The following is a 20,944-nucleotide window of genomic DNA, read 5'->3' on the forward strand; positions in this document are numbered from 1 at the left end:
TCATGCTGTATTCTGAGTTACTAGGTATATGTCCTGTCAGTTGCTGTGTAGGTATTTGTGTATTCAATACACTTTAATATCATTTCAAGGGCCTGTCAGTAAGTATCAGACTGGGAAAAAATAAAGCATCAACAGCATGGTTTTACCATTTATTTTAACATGTATTAAAACAGAATGAATTGATGACTATTTGATCTCTGCATCACTGGATATGTTTGGATGTTGTTCTTTTAAATGTTAAAAAAATGATGTTTAGACAGAGTTATCTCCCTTCGAATAATTATTTACAGTCCATTTCAATTAAATAATGAGTCATTTAACCAAAATGATACAGAAACGCTTGTCTTAATGTCTTGACACACAAAAATATAAAACTATTATATAGTCTTTATTAAAAACAAAGCTTCATATATTCTCATAAACAATCCTTACATTACATATTCACACTAATAAAATTCTCTCTTCCAATCTTTAAACAGTCCAAACATTACATATACATTCATATTATAATTCTCTCGTCCACTTCCATAATTCCTTTAATATCATTCAATAAATCTTATATAGTAATAATTCAGCTCAGAAAATATTCTTATATTTCTGCAAATAAAATTAAGATCTAGTCTCCAAATCAACTGAAGATTTTTGGGACTTTTAGGCCATGAAAGATATTTAGTAATAAATATTCATTTAGGAAATTTAGTTCTTGCAGTAAAGTGTCAAGAAGTATTAAATGTAGAAAGTAACTAGCAGTGATTTTAACCAAGAAGAATTGGCAGGAAAATTCAAATTGATAAAAAGGCTCTTAATTTTTTTAAACCTTATGTTCATCAAGGAAATTATTTTTTAAGCTGAATTTGGTTTTATTTAAGTTTAGTTACATTGTAGGAAAAATACACATTAATATAGTTATTGGCTGTAAATGCAAACTAACTTATGGACAGGTTTAAAAATTTAGAAAAAAGGTGAAATGTTACAAAATTTGTAAATATGTTTGAAGCTGGAATCTTTAACTGAAGTTGGATTCTGTTTAACTATTGATTAGTTTATACTTCAGAAATCTGTAGTATTGATTGACATTCAGTTTATAAGTACTAGGAAAAAAACAGTTCTAAATAATATGAAAAATGTAATTGTATGATTACAGTTTTCATTTACATCATGTATTCTTTGAAATTTTGTTCGGACTACAATTTTCACAAGAATCAAAAACCTCCAGTGCTAACAGCACTTTGATTTTATTATTCTATAAAGAACTGACTGGTAAATTCATAATATTGATGATTAATTTTGATAAGTCATAAATGACTTATAAATAACTGCAGATTAACTTTCAGCTATAACATGAAAATACTAGGTGTTATCAGCCCCTTCTAATCTTAATTTTTATAAACTGTTAATAGAATGTTGCCAACCTATACATTAATTCAGAACATAATGCAGTACATTAGAGTCCTTCAGTTAGTTTAGGTCAAGTAATGACTAGTTGAATGTAGTCAAAAACTTTCAATTTATATTTCATGTCAAAATAGTTTTTTACTTCCTGATTTTGACACATTAATGAAAACCGGCTCTTTTGACCAAGGATTATAACCCAAAATGTGAAGTAAAGATAATTTGTAAATGTAACCAATTTTACTTCAGGTTTAACACTTTTCTTCAACAATTAAAAGTTAAGTTAGACTCAAAAATTAATTTCAGCTTGAGGAGGTTCAACTGTAAATGTACCTCGACCTTTCAACTTAAAACCAGTTCGTCAATATTTGGATTATGGTGTTACATGTATAACAATATAAATGTAACAGATAACTATCAATAAAATGTTTGTTTACCGACTAAAACACATCATTTCTTTTTATCTTCTTTACACAGTATGACATATCTTTGTGCTACCATCAGTGGAGGTGAATATCCATCTGGGTATGACGTATCCTCAAATAACACAGAGTAATCATCACTTTGCTGGAAATATACATATAATACAGTCAGTGCCACTTTGCTGAATTTAACTAAGACATTTAGCGGCAAAATTTTCAAAGGAATTTTCAACATACAATATACATACAATACATTACACAATTATACATCATAATCATCTTTTAACACAATATGTATATATAAATGTTCAAAAATTGGTGTTTTTCAATTTATAGAAAAAGAATGAGCTACAGAAAGATAAAAAAGGAACTAGGGATAGCATATAGAAAAGATTTAGAAAAGAAGAGAAAAAAAAAATTAAATGAATAAGTTGTTGTCCTGTTTACAATATTGACACAATTATGTTAAAACATTTTGGAATTGTTGCCATTTCTTGTTAAATAGTTCAACTCTTTTGTTTTTTACAGATAACATTTTTTCTATTTTATACATGTATTTAAGTTTTTCTTTCAGAGCAGTAAAAGATAACATTTGTTTAAAACAGTGTGTGTTATAAATATATTGTTTGATATTTAAAATTATAATATTATATGGTTCTCCCTTGGAAGTATATGATGTGTTTCCAAAAATGAAATTTAACTTAGTTAATGGTATGCTTATGCCATGTATCAAAAACCAATTATCAATTTCACTAATAACATTTTGTACAAACTCACAATTCCAAAATAAATGCTCAATAGTTTCTGGTTCTACATTGCAGAATGTACAAGCAGAATCATTGATAACATTTATTTTAAATAAAAATTTGTTTGTGGCTATTATACGATGGTTTATTCTGTATTGTAACCATTGCAATTTCGTATTATTTGTGACTGTAAATGGTAGCACAAAAATCTTTTTCCAATTCAAAGAATCGTTATCAAGTACTTCAGTCCACTTAAGTTGTCCTTTTGGAGTAGAATCATTTTGGTTTAGTACTTTATACATATCTCTTGAGCCCTTTTTGCTTCTTAAAATAGTTTGCAAAAAAGATGGAATAAATGGACGCTGTAATTTACAGTTTCCTACATAGAAAGCTTTAGCAGCATGTTTTACTGCCGACATTATACTATTATACTTCATAAAATTAATATTGATTCCATATTTGTGTTTTAACTGTTCCAAAGAAAGATATGATCCATCATCATTTATTAAATCATTTATATAATGAACACCATTGACAAACCAATCTTTGTAAAAAACAGTTTCACCACCAATCTTAATTAATTTATTATACCAAACTGGATTGGCAAGAAAGAACTCCCAATCTACATGTTTTTCTTTCTCCAAGACCATTGCCCAGGAATTTAGAACATCTTTCCAAAATTTATTTTTTAAGTTTTTTTGAACATATCCATCCCCACAATTAAACAGTTTTTCAGAATCTAAAGATGACATAAAGATACTTGGCCACTTTGAATTATTTTGAAAAGCTCGTCTTATCCAAGTAGTTTTTAAAGCTGTAATGAATGAAAACAGATTAATCATTTTAAGACCCCCATCTTGATACTCTTTTTGCAACACATCTTTCTTTACTCTACTGATAGGAGAATTCCATATGAATGTAAAAATCTTGTCATTAATTTTTTTGATAATATCGCTGCTTGGGTTAGGTAATGAAATAATAAGATGATTTAACACAGGCAATATAAGTGTTTTTACAACTGTTATTTTACCAATGATTAAGGTTTCTTTTTGACCATTGATTTATTAAGTTTTTAATTTGTACAAGTCTTTCGTCATAGTTTAGTTTAATCATTCTATCTAGATCAACATCAAAATTCAGACCAAGGAGCTTAAATGATGTTTCACCCCAAGTAAGATTCTTGTTTTTGCACAAGATATCTTCACAATATCTTTTACTTCCAATCCAAATTACTTGGGTTTTGGAGAAATTAATATTCAAACCTGAGATTCCAGCAAACCAATCTAATTCTAACAATGATTCTTGTAAAGATTTTTCAGTTCCATCTAAAATTAATGAAGTGTCATCTGCGAATTGTGACAGTTTATGTTCAATTTGTGTAATGTGAAGTCCATTAATGTTTTTATTACCTCTAATTTTTATTGCCAGAATTTCAGCGCATAAAATGAAAAGATAGGGAGACAGTGGATCACCTTGTCGACAACCCCGCTCTATATTAAAAAAATCTGATAAGTGTCCCCCCTGTATTACTGCTGACTTAATATTACAATAAAATACTTTGACCCAATTTATGATACTGTCCCCAAAATTGAAAAATTTCATAACAGTCTGTAAAAAATCCCAGGAAATAGAATCAAAGGCCTTCTCAAAATCTATTAATAACAAAAGCCCTGGAATTTCATGTTCTTCTGTATATTTCATAATATCGTATATAAGTCTCAAGTTTTCTCCAATGTATCTCCCACTTATAAAACCAGTTTGATCTAAGTCAATAATTTTATCCAAAACTTTTTTTAATCTATTTGCAATTGCAGCAGAACCTATTTTATAAATTGTGTTTAATAAAGAAATTGTTGTCTTTAAGATGTGAAAAAAGTTAGACAACATAGGAAGTTTACATAGGACAATGAACATATATGATTATAACATATGCCTTATCTATATATAAAGTCACATACCATAATAAATCCAGCAATAGAACATGGAGATATTAAATCAAAATTTCAATGGACGGTTCAAGTGATTTCAAGATACAACACTCTCATTTTAAGTTGGAGAATAATACACAATTTCTTATTAAAAAAATATAACCAGAACTTTTTAGTCTAATTACAAAGCAATAAAAACTTTTTATGATGATATCATTCTTTGTTAAAGTACAATGTTTACATAAATAACACACATTCAAGTTTTGAGTGACTTGCTAAAACAAGGGGCAGATTCTGGAAGTAGGGGTGCAGGTTGCAGAGCGGTGAGGCAAAACTATGTGATGAGGAATTCTTGATTATTTGCTCAACTTGATAAATGAATCTTTCAAGGTGGTAGACTCTTGGATACGTTGATAGAATAATCAAGGGAACCAAGTTTCCAGTGGAAATCACAAGATTTTTTTTCCAGGGACAAAGACCAGATATGGAATACAAAACACAACAAAGAACATGAAATAACTAAAATAATACATACAAAGTAACACGATGGGTTTACCAACTGGTGGACCTGGTCCGGCCATTTCGACTGACTGGAGAAGGGGCGAAGGCGAGTCACTGACGCCTTAAAACCAGAAAGTCCCAGGTAGATGGGGCTCATAAACCTTGGAGGGTAGCCCATCTAGAAGAAGGAAAACTCTGATCTAAAAACTTCCGCTGCCTTGTAGGCTACACCCTTCGACAGGGAAAGGCTTCAGGAGACAACTGCGAGGAAAATCCAGAACTAGGAATCTGTAAATTCTTTCCTGTACTTCTAGGATCAGAACTTCTGTTCAGAAGCTAAGGGTGAGGTAACCCCGACAGAAAACCTAGAGTGCTGAAGACGGAGCGATATAGCACACTCGAACAGACCACAACACAAAGCACAAACAGCCAAAATAACACTTGAAATCATGAACAAATGATTTGGTGCTTGCCTGTGAGGACCCACCAGGCAGGTACAGTGCCGGGCTCTCTGTCTCGAAGGAGCCCAACCAATGCTACTGGAGGTACCTTAGTTTCATCTTGTGGAGTCAGGGGACAAACAAGGAGAGCTACTTGCAGTGGAATGCAGAAGGGGTATCAAACAAAAGAGATGAACTTCAATACTTTCTTCATGAAAACAATGTGAACATCTGCTGTATTGAAGAAACACATCTGCAAGAGGACAAACCTTTTAACATCAGAAGATACCAAGTCTTCAGGAGTGATAGAAAGGAAAGAAAGAAAGGTGGTGTAAGGACTCTTGTAAGAAACAACATTAATGCCTTTGAGACAAAAAAGTTTATGGAGGAAGCAGAATACATTGAAATCAAAGCAACTATTGAAAAAAGCTTGTATAACATCGTTAACTTCTACTGTCCCAATGATAAGAAACTGCCACTAGACACCATACAAGTAACAGACAATTTATTCCTCATAGTAGATGATTTCAACAGCCAATCACAAAGTTGGCGATATAATACCATGGACAAAAGAGGGGAGACCATAGAAAAGGGGCAGGATGAAAACCACCTTATCCTTGTCAACGACGCCACTAACGTGCCTACCTTTTATTCTCGTCGATGGCATACAACCACCACACCAGATCTAGCTTTCTGTACTGATGATGTACACCAAAAATCAGTAGAAAGGTAACCAGCTAGGAGGCAGTGATCATCGACCAGTCATGATATCCATTGCAGAAACAACAACATCTCAGTATGCTCAGCTACCAAGATAGAATTACAAGAAGGCAAATTGGAGTATGTTTCAAGCTAAAACAGATGAACTTACATGGGACATAGAAATAGAGGGAAAGAATATTAACAATGTGAAAGCATTCAACACTGTTGTATTAAAGGCAGCAGCAAAGGAAAGTATACCAAGAGGTGTAAGAAAGAACTACAAGCCATACTGGTCCAGTGAGATACAGGCAACACACAAGGCACTCACAAGGGCAAGGGATGATGCAGAACTAAATCCCAGTCTGGAAAATAACATCAAACTCCAAAAGTAGAAGGCCAAACATCTAAGAACAAAGATTGAATGCCAAAGGAAAAGGTGGAGAGAGAAAACATCATCTATGGATATGGAAAAAGATACAAAAAAGCTTTGGAACTTGACAAAAGCACTGCATGATGAGTAAATCAAAGGTGAAAAGATCACGCTAGAAGTTGAAGGAGAAACAACCATAGGGAAAGTGGCAGCAAATGAATTTGCTAAAGGCTATGAGAAAGAAAGCAACACTGATATACCACCATCACGGAAAAAAGAAGTAAGAACTGAATTGAGAGAAAGATCAAAGGTGCCAACACATGAACTTATGCAGAGATATCACCATGTTTCAGATGAAGGCAGCCATCAGAAAAATGAAAATGAAAAATGCACCAGGTACAGATAACATCACCAATGAAATGCTTCAACACCTTGGCACATTAGCATTAACAACTTTGCTAGAGATTCTCAACCTGAGCTGGAGACAAGGTCAAGTCCCTCAATGTTGGAAGGAAGCCATAATGATGCCAATACTGAATAGGGGAAAGTCGAAAGCCTCAAGCTACCACCCAATTAGCCTAACAAGCAGTTGCTGGAAATTAATGTAGCGTATAATCAACAAGCGCCAACACAGACATACTTGGAATCGGAGAACATTCTTGGTCATGAACAAGCTGGTTTTAGACAGTACAAGAGCACAGAAGATCAGGCAACACATGTATCTCAAGTAGTCAAGGATGCATTTCAATCAAAAAAAGTAACGCTAGCTGTCTTTGTAGATCTTCAGAGAGCATTTGACAAAGTTTGGAAAGATGGCCTGCTTGTGAAACCTCTTAGATTTGGAGTGTGGAAGAATGTACTAATGGACCAACTCATATCTGTACAATAGAAGGGCAAGAGTACTCATAGATGGGAAGCATGGCCGAAAAATACTTCTAAAACAGGGTGTACCACAGGGAGGAGTATTTCCACCTACTCTCTTCATACTCTATATGAATGATCTAGTTCCAGAGCTACCAAATGGTGTACAATTAGCACTCTACACAGATGATCTTGTCCTCTGGTGCTCTGAAGAGTATGCAACTACTGCAAGGTACAGGATACAAACAGCATTAGATATGGTAGTTAAATGGGCCAATGAGTGGTGTGTTACCATCAATAGAGAGAAAACAACAGCAACCCTCTTTACACTCTCACCTAAAACCCAATCTGTCAAACTGACCATGGATGACATCCATATCACAATGGAAGATCAGCAAACATACCTTGGTGTAACCTTCGATAAAAGACTTACATGGAAACAGCATATAATGACAACAGAAGCCAAAGCCAGACAAAAACTAAACATCATGAGAAAACTTGCTGGTACAAACTGGGGTGCTAATGACAAAGTTTTGAAATCTGTCTATGAAGGAAATGTACGCCCACATGTAGAATATGGCTCTAGTGCTTGGATGACAGCAGCTAAGTCTCACCATCAGACTCTAGATAAAGTCCAGAATCAGGCACTCCACGTCATCACAGGAGCCATGAAATCAACACCTATTGCTAGTATGGAGGAAATTACAAACGTACAACTATTAAGTAAGAGAAGAGAATGTAAAGCTATGATACAGGCCACCAAATATCAATGCTTACAAAACCACCCAATGAATGAGAGACTGAAACAACTATCCTCAGGCAGACTCAAAAGATCTAGAAACAAGAGCATTGCAAAGAAAACACCAAAAACATCTACCTAAGCATGTCAAACCTTCAGATTTTAAAACGAATGACAATCTATGTGCAGAGAAGGAGGACAATGTAACCCATTCAGACAAAAGTTCCAATACTTAGTGCCAAAGATGAACAATCAAACATCGTCAGAAAAACTGTAACAATGAGCATTCTGGAAGAAGAGTATCTATCAGAATTGTGGGCAAAGGTTTACACAGACGGTTCAACCACAAATGTGACAACAAAAGGAGGGGCCGGTATCTACATAGAATGCCCAAATGGAGTACAACAGTCAATGGCAATACCAACAGGATGACATTGCTCCAACTACAAGGTGAAGAAGCAGCACTCATCCATGCGGCAAATTATACCAAGGAAACTGCAGAAAATATGCAAGTAGTATTCCTGACAGATGCCCTCTCTGTAATACAAGCACTGACCAACAACAAACTACCACAACTTGAAAGAGCTATTTATTCCATCAAGAGCCTTAAAAAGGCCATACAGTGGATACCTTCACATTGTGGAATCAATGGAAATGGAAAAGCAGATAAGCTAGCAAAGGAAGGCGCTCAATAACAGCAAGATGAAAATTCTGTCTGCTACACAGAGATGAAGACCATCATCAAGTCTCTGTACAATACCCCTCAGGAGCAAGATAGCTCCCATCAACTAAAAAGATTTGAGCAAACTACAATCTTCAGGCTCAGGACAGGACACAACAGACTCAACCAACATCTGTACCAAGTTTTGAAGGTCATACCATCACCTATTTGTCCCTGTGGAGAAGCAGAGCAGAATACAGAAAACTTTCTGCAGACGTGCAAGTTACACTAGGCAAAGAGAGAGAAGATATGGGATAAACCAACTCCCATTACTGAGAAACTGTATGGACCTGTGGAAGACCTACAGAAGACGGCCAGATTTGTTGAGGAGACTGGCATTCAAGTGTAATGGCGAAGGACAAGAAGAAGACAAAAGTAAATGAGCAAATTGGACTCAAAACTAAAAACTGGGAGCATGGACCAGGTACACCGTTTGGGTAAGCGTCCTCTGTTTTTCTAGAATAACCTGCCGAGTTGCCCATAAAAGGTCAAGTCCAGAGTAGACGAAAGGAAAACTATGAACAAATCAGTTTTCATGGTACAGATGGATACACCGTAATGACCCATGAATACATGATGTAGACCATAAAACTTCAAGTGATGACTTCAATCTTGTAGCAACATAACCCTGTTCCAGAAAAGTAACAAATGTACCAGAGTATAACCTAAAAACGAAATAGTTAACACTTTCAGAGATTCCCAACAGTAATCTCTGAAAGTGCCCAAAAACAAAGGACTAAAATCCATGGTAACAGAAAGGTGACAATACTTCAAAATAAAACTAAAAAGTAAACGACACTAATACACATTAATGACCAATATCTGCTGACTGGTTGGGTTAACTAGTTTTATTAGGCCTTAACCATTCTCCTTCAGTGTCCACCTAGCAGTATTTATGACATACATGTATTCCACCATTCCCAAAAGCAGTGGGATTATAACAATTCTATTTCCATCTGAAATTGGGTTTGATGGATGTAATGAAGCTTAACTGACTGAAATAACATCAATAGAGGTCAAAGATCACGGTCACTGTTATAGTATACTATAATTGATTTTTGCAAGGGAGTACATTTAGAATAGCTATTGCCTTTTAGTTTTTTTCCCCTAAATGTAAAAAAGACACATGTAGCAAAAATGGACTGAAATACCAGTAATTTCTTTTTTCTAAATGAGGATTTTTACCTTTCTAGGTGGCTCATGTATTAGTGCTCTATAGAAACAAGTTGTCTGTGGATATAAAGCCAGCACCAACTGAAATGAAAAAAGACATGCCGGAGTTAAGTAAATAGGATATATTGTGACACTGGTTTGTCATAACCAGTGAAATCGCTTTATGCTACAAAAGATTATTGAGATATTTGTTAGTGTGTGGGAATTTGTTGGCATCGCATGTGGCCTGCTACCATTCTACCTATAGTTTAAATCTTAACTTGATGGCAGCTAAAATAATCAAATAATCAGTGAACTTGGTACAAGACACCTGAAATGGCCAACTCTCCCCATTATACTTGAGCTTGCAGATGAACCTTTCATCTTGATTAATCCAGGATAACTAATCTATTATTCAAACATAATTAACAACAACTTAAGTAGACGTCTCTGACAAAATAAGACTAGACAAAAACAATTTCGCATAATATTGTATCATTGCTCAAAATATACACATAAACATTTGCCACAATATTAAGCATGCAATCAAACTCCAAATAAGTTAATTGAAATTATTTCATTTATTTTTCTTTATGCTATCCTTAATTCTAAAGTACAAAAATATTTTTTAATCTATGTCAATGTTATACCCTAACTTGGTAACTGACTGACTGATCTACTATCATGTATCTCATGAAGTACTGTATTGGATTTTTCTCTCCAATAATTTTGACACTTCTCAACAGAAATTTCACCTTAAGGAATTAACTACATTGCAAATACAGTCATTTTATATAGAAGCAAAGTTCATCAAGGTCATAATAGCAGAATGAGTAGTAAATAGTGTAGAAAAGATACACCTAAGTTAGGCCAAGTCACTTACTATCCACAAAAGAAGAGAAGACAATTATCAAGAACAAATAAGTGTTTATTTAAGGACTGGTATTTAGTCTTCATGATTTATTTTATCTGCTATTGAGACTTTGAAGTCACTCTCTTCAAAAATTGAAGGTGTGTCTATTTGATAAGTTGGATATCCATTTGAAGTTAGTAAGAAAGTAGCAAGTATTTTTTATTTAAAGTTGGGTTAATGAGTTCATATAACAAATAATTTGTTAGATTGTTCACAGTATTTGGAGTTGATACTAGATCACAAATTTATGTTTATATATTAGAAAGAGTAATCAAGGGAACCAGGGTTATAGCGGTAATCAAAAAGAATGTAATCCAGGAACAAAGACCAGACATGCAAAACAGACATACACAACACAGAACATAAAGTAACTAAAATTATACGTACAAAGTAACAAAAGCACATGAGCAACTCGGACTCCACCAAAATCTATCATCAGTTGTTGTTAGCTGGAATATAACTCAGATATAAAGCATGGAAGAATTCCAGTGAATCAAACATAATGTTATACTTACTGATCCTTTAGTAAACAATGCCCCTGGGTCTGTTTCAGGATTGGCCTTCCATATAGGTAGTGGCACTATTCTTCTTTTACTTAATGTGTGTCTCCTGAAACAAACCAGTTATTTGCATCAGATATAAATACACAAACTTGGTGATGAAAATTGTACAACTATTTTTTTAGTTTACACATATTTAGACACTTAAGATTTGTGAGGTTCAAATCAACATTACAACAACGATATTGGTGACAATTACTCAGTAAACGTGTTTAGTTTTGTAACATTAGTAGTTATAACAACAGTATTGGTGACAATTACTCAGTGGACGTGTTTAGTTTTGTAGCATTAGTAGTTATAACAACGATATTGGTGACAATTACTCAGTAAACATGTTTAGTTTTGTAACATTAGTAGTTATAACAACAGTATTGGTGACAATTACTCAGTGGACGTGTTTAGTTTTGTAGCATTAGTAGTTATAACAACAATATTGGTGACAATTACTCAGTGGATGTGTTTAGTTTTGTAGCATTAGTAGTTATAACAACAATATTGGTGACAATTACTCAGTGGATGTGTTTAGTTTTGTAGCATTAGTAGTTATAACAAATGTGCAAATTTCTAACTGAAATGGTGAAGAGTAAATAAATGTTAAACAACTTAAATGCTACAATTATCCTAAGAATTTTCAGTTAATCCTGAACAACTTAACTTGCATGATTTTCATAAATTTGATCATCTTCATTAGTGATGGTGAAGATAGCAATCCAGCAATGATATTCTATCACAAAATACTTTTCCCATGTGCTGCAGATGATTACACTACATTTACACTGTTGTTTTCAAATAATAACTCCCATTAAAATCTATAATGAAATGTTTTACTAAATAGTAATAACGGTCAAACGAAGGTGAATCAACTGTCTGCCATTACATCAGCTAAGTTCAAAAACTGGCTCATAAGTTTCAAATCTATACAGAAAAATTTCTAGATAATTTAGTTCTAATAAATCTTATCATACTCTTTGCCTTCATCGGCATCAATGTCATCAACATCATATTTGTTTGTAGATGAGTTGAAAGATACAACTTCTGCAAGGATCCAGTTTTCCTCATCGTCAGATTTTACTCTGGCCGCTACTTTATCTGCTGGTTTTGCTATGTAATTATTATCGGCAGGGACAGCACCACATAATGGAGGAGGCCTAAAAATAAATCATTCATATTGTAGTTCACAATTAAACACCTGTGTTATTATCGGCAGGGGTAGCACCACATAATGGAGGAGGCCTAAAAATAAATCATTCATATTGTAGTTCACAATTAAACACCTGCGTTATTATCAGCAGGGACAGCACCACATAATGGAAGAGGCCTAAAAATATATCATTCATATTGTAGTTCACAATTAAACACCCGTTTTATTATCAGCAAGAGCAGCACCACATAATGGAGGCCTAAAAAAAAATCATTCATACTGTAGTTCACAATTAAACACCTGCATTATTATTGGCAGGGACAGCACCACATAATGCAGGAGGCCTAAAAATAAATCATTCATATTGTATTTCACAATTAAATACAAATGTACCTGCATATACTTGTACTCAGTATATATATTTTTTACTAAAAAATTTGATTTCTTTTGGCAACAGTATACAATCTTATATGTAAATTATTGGTTTAATATTTGTCCTTACATTCTGTTATACCAACTACAGATAAGACAACTAATTGCCATCTATTTGTGCTTGGTGATCAATTTTAACAGCATAAACATATAGAGACAGCTGTATCAAAGTAGATGTTTCTCTACTGCTAACTACACCCAAATGGTTTTCATCAATTGGAACCATAAGAAATAGCAGCAAAAACTATGTTTTACAATCTGGAAGTCACTTAGTTACAATTATTATAAACCAGGACATTATAAGCCAAGACACGGAACATTTAAAAAATCAGGAAGGGCATGAAAAATCTGATTGAGTGAGGATGAGAATCTTGGGATTTTTTTTTAAGGCCTAAAGACACATACTTTTCTCCTGGCTTGCTGACCCACAAGGGTAATGTATTAGCATTCTGTTGTAACATAGACATTAAAACTCCTCTTCTCATTATTGGTTTTGGTCGATCAGAGTCTGCTGGAAAAAAATTTTACACTGTTGTTTATCATTTTTGAGTGTCGACTTTATAATAAAAATAAGATAAAGAATGAGACTTTTAAATCAATATTTACATATTTAATATTTATTTATTATGTAACTTCCCTTTTAGGTATCATGTAACACAAGGTGTCTAAATTCTATCAACAAAAAGTAAAATGAAAGCAGGATCATATATGGGTAGGAAATCTACACCAATACAAAGAATAGAATAAAACATTCACAATAAGAAATCTGTAACATGATGTAACTACAGTACTTAAACAATCAGCACTTTTTTGCAAAAACCACAATGTAAATGGGTCATGTAGGCACAATTCTTTAGAGTGTACAGTAAACCTTTCATTAATTCATAGTATGATACACTTACTGCATTTTCATAAAGTGTTCAAATACAGTGAAACTTCTCCAAACCGGACACCGCTAGGACAAGAGGAAATGGCCGGTTTATAGGGGTGGTCGGTTTTGTGAAAAATAGCAATGCATTCTAAAAGTTATCCTTTATATGTTTTGTAACCCTACTTCTTGTCAGTTTGCTGGTTGAGACATGTTTGATCTCTGATACAAATTCAAAACTTTGGGTCTTTTTATTTCATTTCAAAGCTTGCATCTTCTTCTTCTTGTCGTTTGCCATTACACTTGAATGCCAGTCTCCTCAACAAATCTGGCCGTCTTCTGTAGGTCTTCCACAGGTCCATACAGTAGCTCAGTAATGGGGGTTGGTTTATCCCATATCTTCTCTTTCTGTGCCTGGTGTAACTTGCACGTCTGCAGAAAGTGTTCTGTATTCTGCTCTGCTTCTCCACAGGGACAAATAGGTGATGGTATGACCTTCAAAACTCTGTACAGATGTTGGTTGAGTCTGTTGTGTCCTGTCCTGAGCCTGAAGATTGTAGTTTGCTCAAATCTTTTTAGTTGATGGTAACTATATTGCTTCTGAGGGGTATTGTGCAGAGACTTGATTATGGTCTTCATCTCTGTGTAGCAGACAGGATTTTCATCTTGCTGTTGTTGAGCGCCTTCCTTTGCTAGCTTATCTGCTTTTTCATTTCCATTGATTCCACAATGTGAAGGTATCCACTGTATGGCAGTTTTAAGGCTCTTGATAGAATAAATAGCTCTTTCAAGTTGTGGTAGCTGTGGTCAGTGCTTGTATTACGGAGAGTGCATCTGTAAGGAATACTACATGCATATTTTCTCCACTTTCCTTGATGTAATTTGCCGCATGGACGAGTGCTGCTTCTTCAGCCTTGTACTTGAAGCAATGTAATCCTGTTGGTATTGCAATTGACTGTTGTACTCCATTTGGGTATTCTATGTAGATACCGGCCCCTCTTTTTGTTGTCGCATTTGTGGCTGAACTGTCTGTGTAAACTTTTGCCCACAATTCTAATAGATACTCTTCTTCCAGCATGCTCATTGTTATGTTTTTTCTGACGATGTTTGATTGTTCATCTTTGGCACTGAGTAACGAAACTGTTGTCTGAATGGTTACATTGTCCTCCTTGTCTGCATATAGTTTGTCATTCATTTTTTTTGCAATGCTCTTGTTTCTAGAGTGCAGCTGGATTTTTTTAGTTTGCCTGAGGATAGTTGTTTCAGTCTCTCATTCACTGGGTGGTTTGGTAAGCATTGATATTTGGTGGCCTCTATCATAGCTTTATATTCTCTTCTCTTACTTAATGGTTGTATGTTTGTAATTTCCTCCATACTAGCAATAGGTGTTGATTTCATGTCTATGGCAGCACTCATTGGCCCATTTGACTACCATATCTAATGCTGTTTGTATCCTGTACCTTGCAGTAGTTGCATACTCTTCAGAGCACCAGAGGACAAGATCATCTGCATAGAGTGCTGATTGTACACCATTTGGTAGCTCTGGAACTAGATCATTCATATAGAGTATGAAGAGAGTCGGTGGCAATACTCCTCCCTGTGGTACACCCTGTTTTAGAAGTATTTTTCGGCCATGCTTTCTATGTACGAGTACTCTTGCCCTTCTATTGTACAGATATGAGTTGGTCCATTTGTACATTCTTCCACTTATTCCAAATCTAAGAAGTTTTACAAAAAGGCCATCTTTCCAAATTTTGTCAAATGCTCTCTTAAGATCTACAAAGACAGTTAACGTTACTTTCTTTGATTGAAATGCATCCTCGATTACTTAGTAGAGATAGATGTGTTGTCTGATCTTCTGTGCTCTTGTACTGTCTAAAACCAGCTTGTTCATGACCAAGAATGTTCTCTAATTCCAAGTATGTCTGTAGGCACTTGTTGATTATACGCTCCATTAATTTGCAGCAACTGCTTCTTAGGCTAATTGGGCAGTAGCTTGAGGCTTTCGACTTGTTCTTTCCCCTCTTCAGTATTGGCATCTTTATGGCTTCTTCCCAACATTGAGGGACTTGACCTTGTCTCAAGCTCAAGCTGAAAATGTCTAGCAAAGTTGTTAATGCTAAGGTGCCAAAGTTCAAAACTTTGGGTCTTTTTATTTCATTTCATAGCCTGCATCATTTGCAAACCGTACTGCCCAAAACAATGTTCACAGTTTAGAAAGAATGTGTATCAAAGATCAAAGGGCTATAGATGGTAATTAATCATTTTTCCTGATTAAGTAAACTACCTATCAACAAAGTTTAATAATTTCACCTCTTTATTGTTTTGGCTACAGATCACATTAATTTACAGATTAAAGATCACACTATTAGATGACCCGATTGCCTGATGTGTGTACACACCAATTAACACCCAATCAGTGACAAAAGATGATGTCTGAATTAAATTATTTGTTTAAACAACTGTCCACTGATGAAATGCAATCTGGCCGGTGAATAAATTATTAATCATGTAATAATTTACTGTTTAGCTGACACATTTATTACTGGTGAACCATAACAGGTCGGCCAGAATTGAGAAGTTGTTTTTACTTGAATTATGTAACTAAAACTATGAAAAAACAGTTGATGTATGGTTTTGGGAGGTGGCCGGTCTACACAGGCTTTAATGTATATCAGCTGGGACTTTTGAAAATGGCCAGTTTGAAGGGAAGACCATTGTTTTTTAGGGTCCAGTTTGGAAAAGTTTCACTGTAGTAGCTTACTGCTAAATACTTCCAAACGTACCTATTCTCCTGGCTTCTCGTATTGATTTGATCTCAGATATTTTATCTAGTGCTTTCCTCAATAATCTACATAATTCAAAGATTCTCATATTTATATAAATGTACAAAGAAAGTACAAAAACTTGTCATGTTCAAGTGTATTTGTTTTTCAAAATATAATTCCATGGAAATAGTCAAATCTTTAAAGAACTTTAGAAGAGTTGAGTGTTTTTCATTTGAATTATTCAATAGTCCCATTGTAAATAGTATGTGATATATTTCAATACTGTATCTTTATATAATAAAATCTTGGTAATCTGTCTGTAGATAGATCAACATATGCATATTCGATTACTTACTCTGCCTCCACTTCAGCATCCTGCATTGCTGTCTTGTATAAACCCTTCAACTTACTTTTATAGTATGGTGTAACTAGAAATAGACATGTAAACTTATCAATTACACTTATAGACAAGAAAACATATTCTGTGCTGATAAGTTATAAAGAAATATCCATTTAAAGATGAAAAGGGATACAATAGAGTACAGTGTATATCAATTGTTTATAAAATGTGTCACACTTTATTATCTGAAAGTGGTCTTTTTGACACAATTTATTTCTTACTCTAAATTTCACAAAATTCATCAAATCAAACAAATTTCTATTTGAGAATGTGTGAATAAAAACCATGTTGTATGGGATTGTCTGGATGTAAATGGGAATATAGCTAAAGGAGTTGATGTTAAAGTAACATCAAACTTTACTGACTGACAATAAAGAAATTGCAACATTTATATAAACTATGCCATACCTCTTTGTTCTTGTTGCATTCTTTCATGTGTTTTTGAAATATTTGTTAAATTGTGTTCTCCACGAGCTCTTTCATCCTAAGATATAACAAATCAAAAATAAACAATATATGCATGTATGTACTTTAATATAAATGTGTTATCAGGAATTTACAAATCATAATCACTAAATGTCAGTTTTAACAACTTCAACTGGAAGTACAGTGAGCAAACTCATAAATAGAATATCACTGCTTCAAATGGACTTACATGTAAAACACTTTAGTTGAATTATCTTCCTTGTCCCATCATCAGATAATAATCATATTCCTTCATCTACATCTACATATCATGCCCAACCATCCTAAACAATTTCATCAAACTCCTGTGATTGGTTTAAGAAGATTGTACTTACAAGATAAAAGGACAGACAGAAGAACAGATGTGTTTATATGAGACAACAATCTAAACTGAACAAAATTCAAGTCTTTACTAGGTTTAGTTTTGACTGGTTATACCATATTGGTATATCTATATTCTAGACCACCAATGTTTGGTAAATATTGGACATACTTACCCTTCTGGAGCACCTGATGTCACTTCCTGTTTTGGTGGAAGTTTTTCCTGTAATGTCTAATTGTTTTCTTTTCTTCAGTTGTTGTATGTACATGTACAATGTAATTGTATTTCATTCAGTTAACTACATTGTGTGTGTAGATTGTCTCTGTCTCCTGTTTTCATGTTTAGGCTATACATGTACTTGGATTTGAATTGTTCTATGTTTTTTTTTTTTGTTTCAGTATTTTTTGCAGACACTTTGGATATAAGCAAACAAAAAATATTGTTCAAAGACCTGAAAAGTTTGTCATCAAACTGTGTGGAGTTATATGTACCAGCATGGCAGTCAGATCCACATCTTTTATTTAATACCCGTCTTTACCTGAACATTGTGTATTAAACTGTACAATTCCTTTAACAGATCTTTTATTCTCGCCTCAGCCTGCTGTGCCGTTGATGAGGATGATACACTTTCTGTTGAAGATGGACTGTAAGAACCGCCTCCACCACTAGTTGTTTTTGTTCTCCCCATAATGAGTAATAGCAACAAAGTTGTTTCAAACTGAGAAATATTGAAAATTAACTAACTAAAATTCATCGATCTATGTTATTCAAATTAAAACACACATTCTAATTCAGTATCAGTTACCAAGTTATTAATTTTATTCCACACTGTTTAGTCACAGTGTGCAGTAACAGTTTTTTTCTCCAAAAATTAAATACTCTCATAAAATGGTGTCGTGTAAAATAGGTCGGACAAAGATTCAATTGGACCATGCATCACCAAGACAGTTGAGAAAGTTTTTTTTTTTAACTTACATGTATGTATCTTTGGGAGCATTTCAGGATTCACCCGTCTCATATTCAGGAGTGGTAAAAAGAAAATTTGTCCAACTGGTCAAGCAGGGAAGTTTGCCCTAACTGAACTGGGTTAGAGTGAAGTTTACATGCCTCAATGATATGTCAAACAAATAAAGCATCCCAAATATAATGGTCCAGCAACATGCCAACTCTATTTTGATGTCACAAGGGATCATTATTGTTGTATATTCCACGGTATGCCCTCGGATCATAAAAACAACCCATTTCAAGGTTTACATACTTTATTATAACTAAACAGAAGTTACATTCCCCAAAAAGGGAGAGAATTCTAACAGCCTGACAATAACAATTACGAATGAGTTATCTTTCTTTAAATGTTAACATTATAATAAAGCACAAATACTACAATTATAAAAACAGAAATGACCTGATCTGACCAGGCATTTCCGATATTAATTGAGAGTATAAACTTATGTTTCTTTGGGTTTCAGGGTCAACCTGCCTCATACATATAACGAGAATGGATAAAGTGAATATGTGAAAGAGATAACAACCACATGAGGTTGAAAAATAACAGCTTGAGGCCACTCATGGGTCTTCAAAGAATGATGAGGAAACTCTTACAACACAGGGCAGGCTGGAGCAGGCCCAAAACAACATTATACACAGGTACAGCTAAATAGTTGCCCCCATATACTCCTACAACATTGGAGTAAACTGAAAGTGGAAACAAAACAATAAATTATACATACAGATGCCAGAAATTCCTGACTTGGGACAGGTGCACAAAAAAATGTGGCAGGGTTAAAGCACAACCCTCCACCTTTTTAATCTGGCAACTGTGGAAAAAATATCACAAAATTAAACACACCTAAAAATCAGTTCAAAGCGGTCCGAGTCCATTGTTACAACAGAAATACTGAAAATGATTATACATAACAAAAGTTATGTATAACTACAATACCAAACCAGTTTAAACCTACAAAAAGAGTAATCAAGGCAACCAAGATTCTAGTGGAAATCAAAAGAATGTAATCCAGGGACAAAGACCAGACTGGGAAAGCAGACAAATACAACAAAGAACATAAAGTAACTAAAAATAATACATACAAATTAACAAATGGAAATAAGCAACTTGGACTCCACTAAAAACTGGGAATATGGACCTGGTGCACTGGTAGGGTAAGCATCCTCTGCTTTTCTAAAAAAAGTTATGCCCTCACCATATGCAATATCAACCTCCATTCTTCCATGCAAGATTGATAGCCACAGTACATTTTAAGTCGAACAATATGGACACAACCTGTGTCATGCCCAAAAAAATACTGTATGAGAGACGGAGCATCACATTCTAAATTTGTACATGTAGACGCTTTAAAACCAAATGGCTCAAAATCTTTCTGTTGAATGTGATGTACTTTGGAAGTGACATCAGTAATTAGTTTGACACACAACATGGTTTATAGGAGGCATAGCATATTCTGTTGGTCAAGGTATTAACAACAAGCAAAATAACAAAACTTAACAGTGCATTTTCAAAAAGGTCAAATTTTATCAAAGAATAAATAGCTCAGTGCTTCATAGCCAAAGCCTAAACACATATTAAAAAAATAGGCCATGGCTATTTGACCATACCAGTTGAATAACAATTCCATTATGGGTAGGCTATTTGACTGGATCCAGTTGAATAGCCCGTCAGCTATTCAAGCGTGCTGGATTAAAACATGTTTGATAGTAAAATGTAACTAACGACATTATATTTTTAAGTCCGGTTGAAAAACTTGTCCACAATAGATAGGCTATTTGATCGGATCTGGTTGAATAACCCACCGGCTAATCAAACTGGTACAGTCGAATTGCCGCAGCCAAAAAATCTGTAAAATAGTAAGTAAATATTGTTTCTGGTAGGGTCAGAGTTGAGTACATTAATACTCTCATTCGCAAGTTATAATGATGTATAATAATGGATAAGATGAGGTAGTTTATGGTAATGTTATTTGTGGTCTGGGTTTAATAAGGTAGTTCTAGTCATGTTAATACCAATTTGTTTACAAGTCTCCTTCCCCGAATGTTACAAAAAGTTTAATTGGAGCCCCGATGTTTACTTCCGGTGTGCGAAAGAA

At 34.2% G+C, this 20,944-nt stretch overlaps 1 protein-coding gene across 4 annotated transcripts; it reads right to left on the minus strand.

The window, feature by feature from the left end:
* Nucleotides 1–134: 134 nt before the first annotated feature.
* Nucleotides 135–20,914, minus strand: LOC148605993 (SAGA-associated factor 29-like). 4 transcript variants are annotated; one of them, XM_088546071.1, is made up of 10 exons: nt 20,862–20,914; nt 18,382–18,561; nt 17,465–17,540; nt 17,012–17,084; nt 16,675–16,739; nt 13,426–13,528; nt 12,413–12,595; nt 11,403–11,496; nt 10,008–10,076; nt 135–1,959 (listed from the first exon to the last, which is right to left on the minus strand). In XM_088546071.1, the coding sequence occupies exons 2-10, from the start codon at nt 18,529–18,531 to the stop codon at nt 1,843–1,845; spliced, it is 930 nt and encodes a 309-aa protein (XP_088402197.1). In that variant the 5' UTR covers nt 18,532–18,561; nt 20,862–20,914; the 3' UTR covers nt 135–1,842. The 4 variants fall into 4 exon arrangements, with proteins under 4 accessions (XP_088402197.1, XP_088402193.1, XP_088402195.1 ...); XM_088546067.1 differs by having other exon boundaries at nt 13,426–13,531; XM_088546069.1 differs by lacking the exon at nt 20,862–20,914 and adding an exon at nt 20,652–20,854 and having other exon boundaries at nt 13,426–13,531.
* Between the last annotated feature and the right edge of the window lie 30 nt (nt 20,915–20,944).

Source organism: Perna viridis, chromosome 9 (genome assembly GCF_037379345.1).
Source record: "Perna viridis isolate PV_CMFRI_1.1 ecotype Kerala chromosome 9, ASM3737934v1, whole genome shotgun sequence".
Classification (NCBI taxonomy): domain Eukaryota; kingdom Metazoa; phylum Mollusca; class Bivalvia; order Mytilida; family Mytilidae; genus Perna; species Perna viridis.

What these genes read in the sequence shown, in the direction of transcription:
- LOC148605993 (XM_088546067.1), bottom strand. Translation starts at nt 18,531, where the DNA reads ATGGGGAGAACAAAAACAACTAGTGGTGGAGGCGGTTCTTACAGTCCA. An exon ending in GATGCTGAAGTGGAGGCAGA is followed by an intron (nt 16,740 to 17,011) that starts GTAAGTAATCGA and finishes TGAATTATGTAG; the next exon opens with ATTATTGAGGAAAGCACTAG. An exon ending in ACGAGAAGCCAGGAGAATAG is followed by an intron (nt 13,532 to 16,674) that starts GTACGTTTGGAA and finishes ATTTTTTTCCAG; the next exon opens with CAGACTCTGATCGACCAAAA.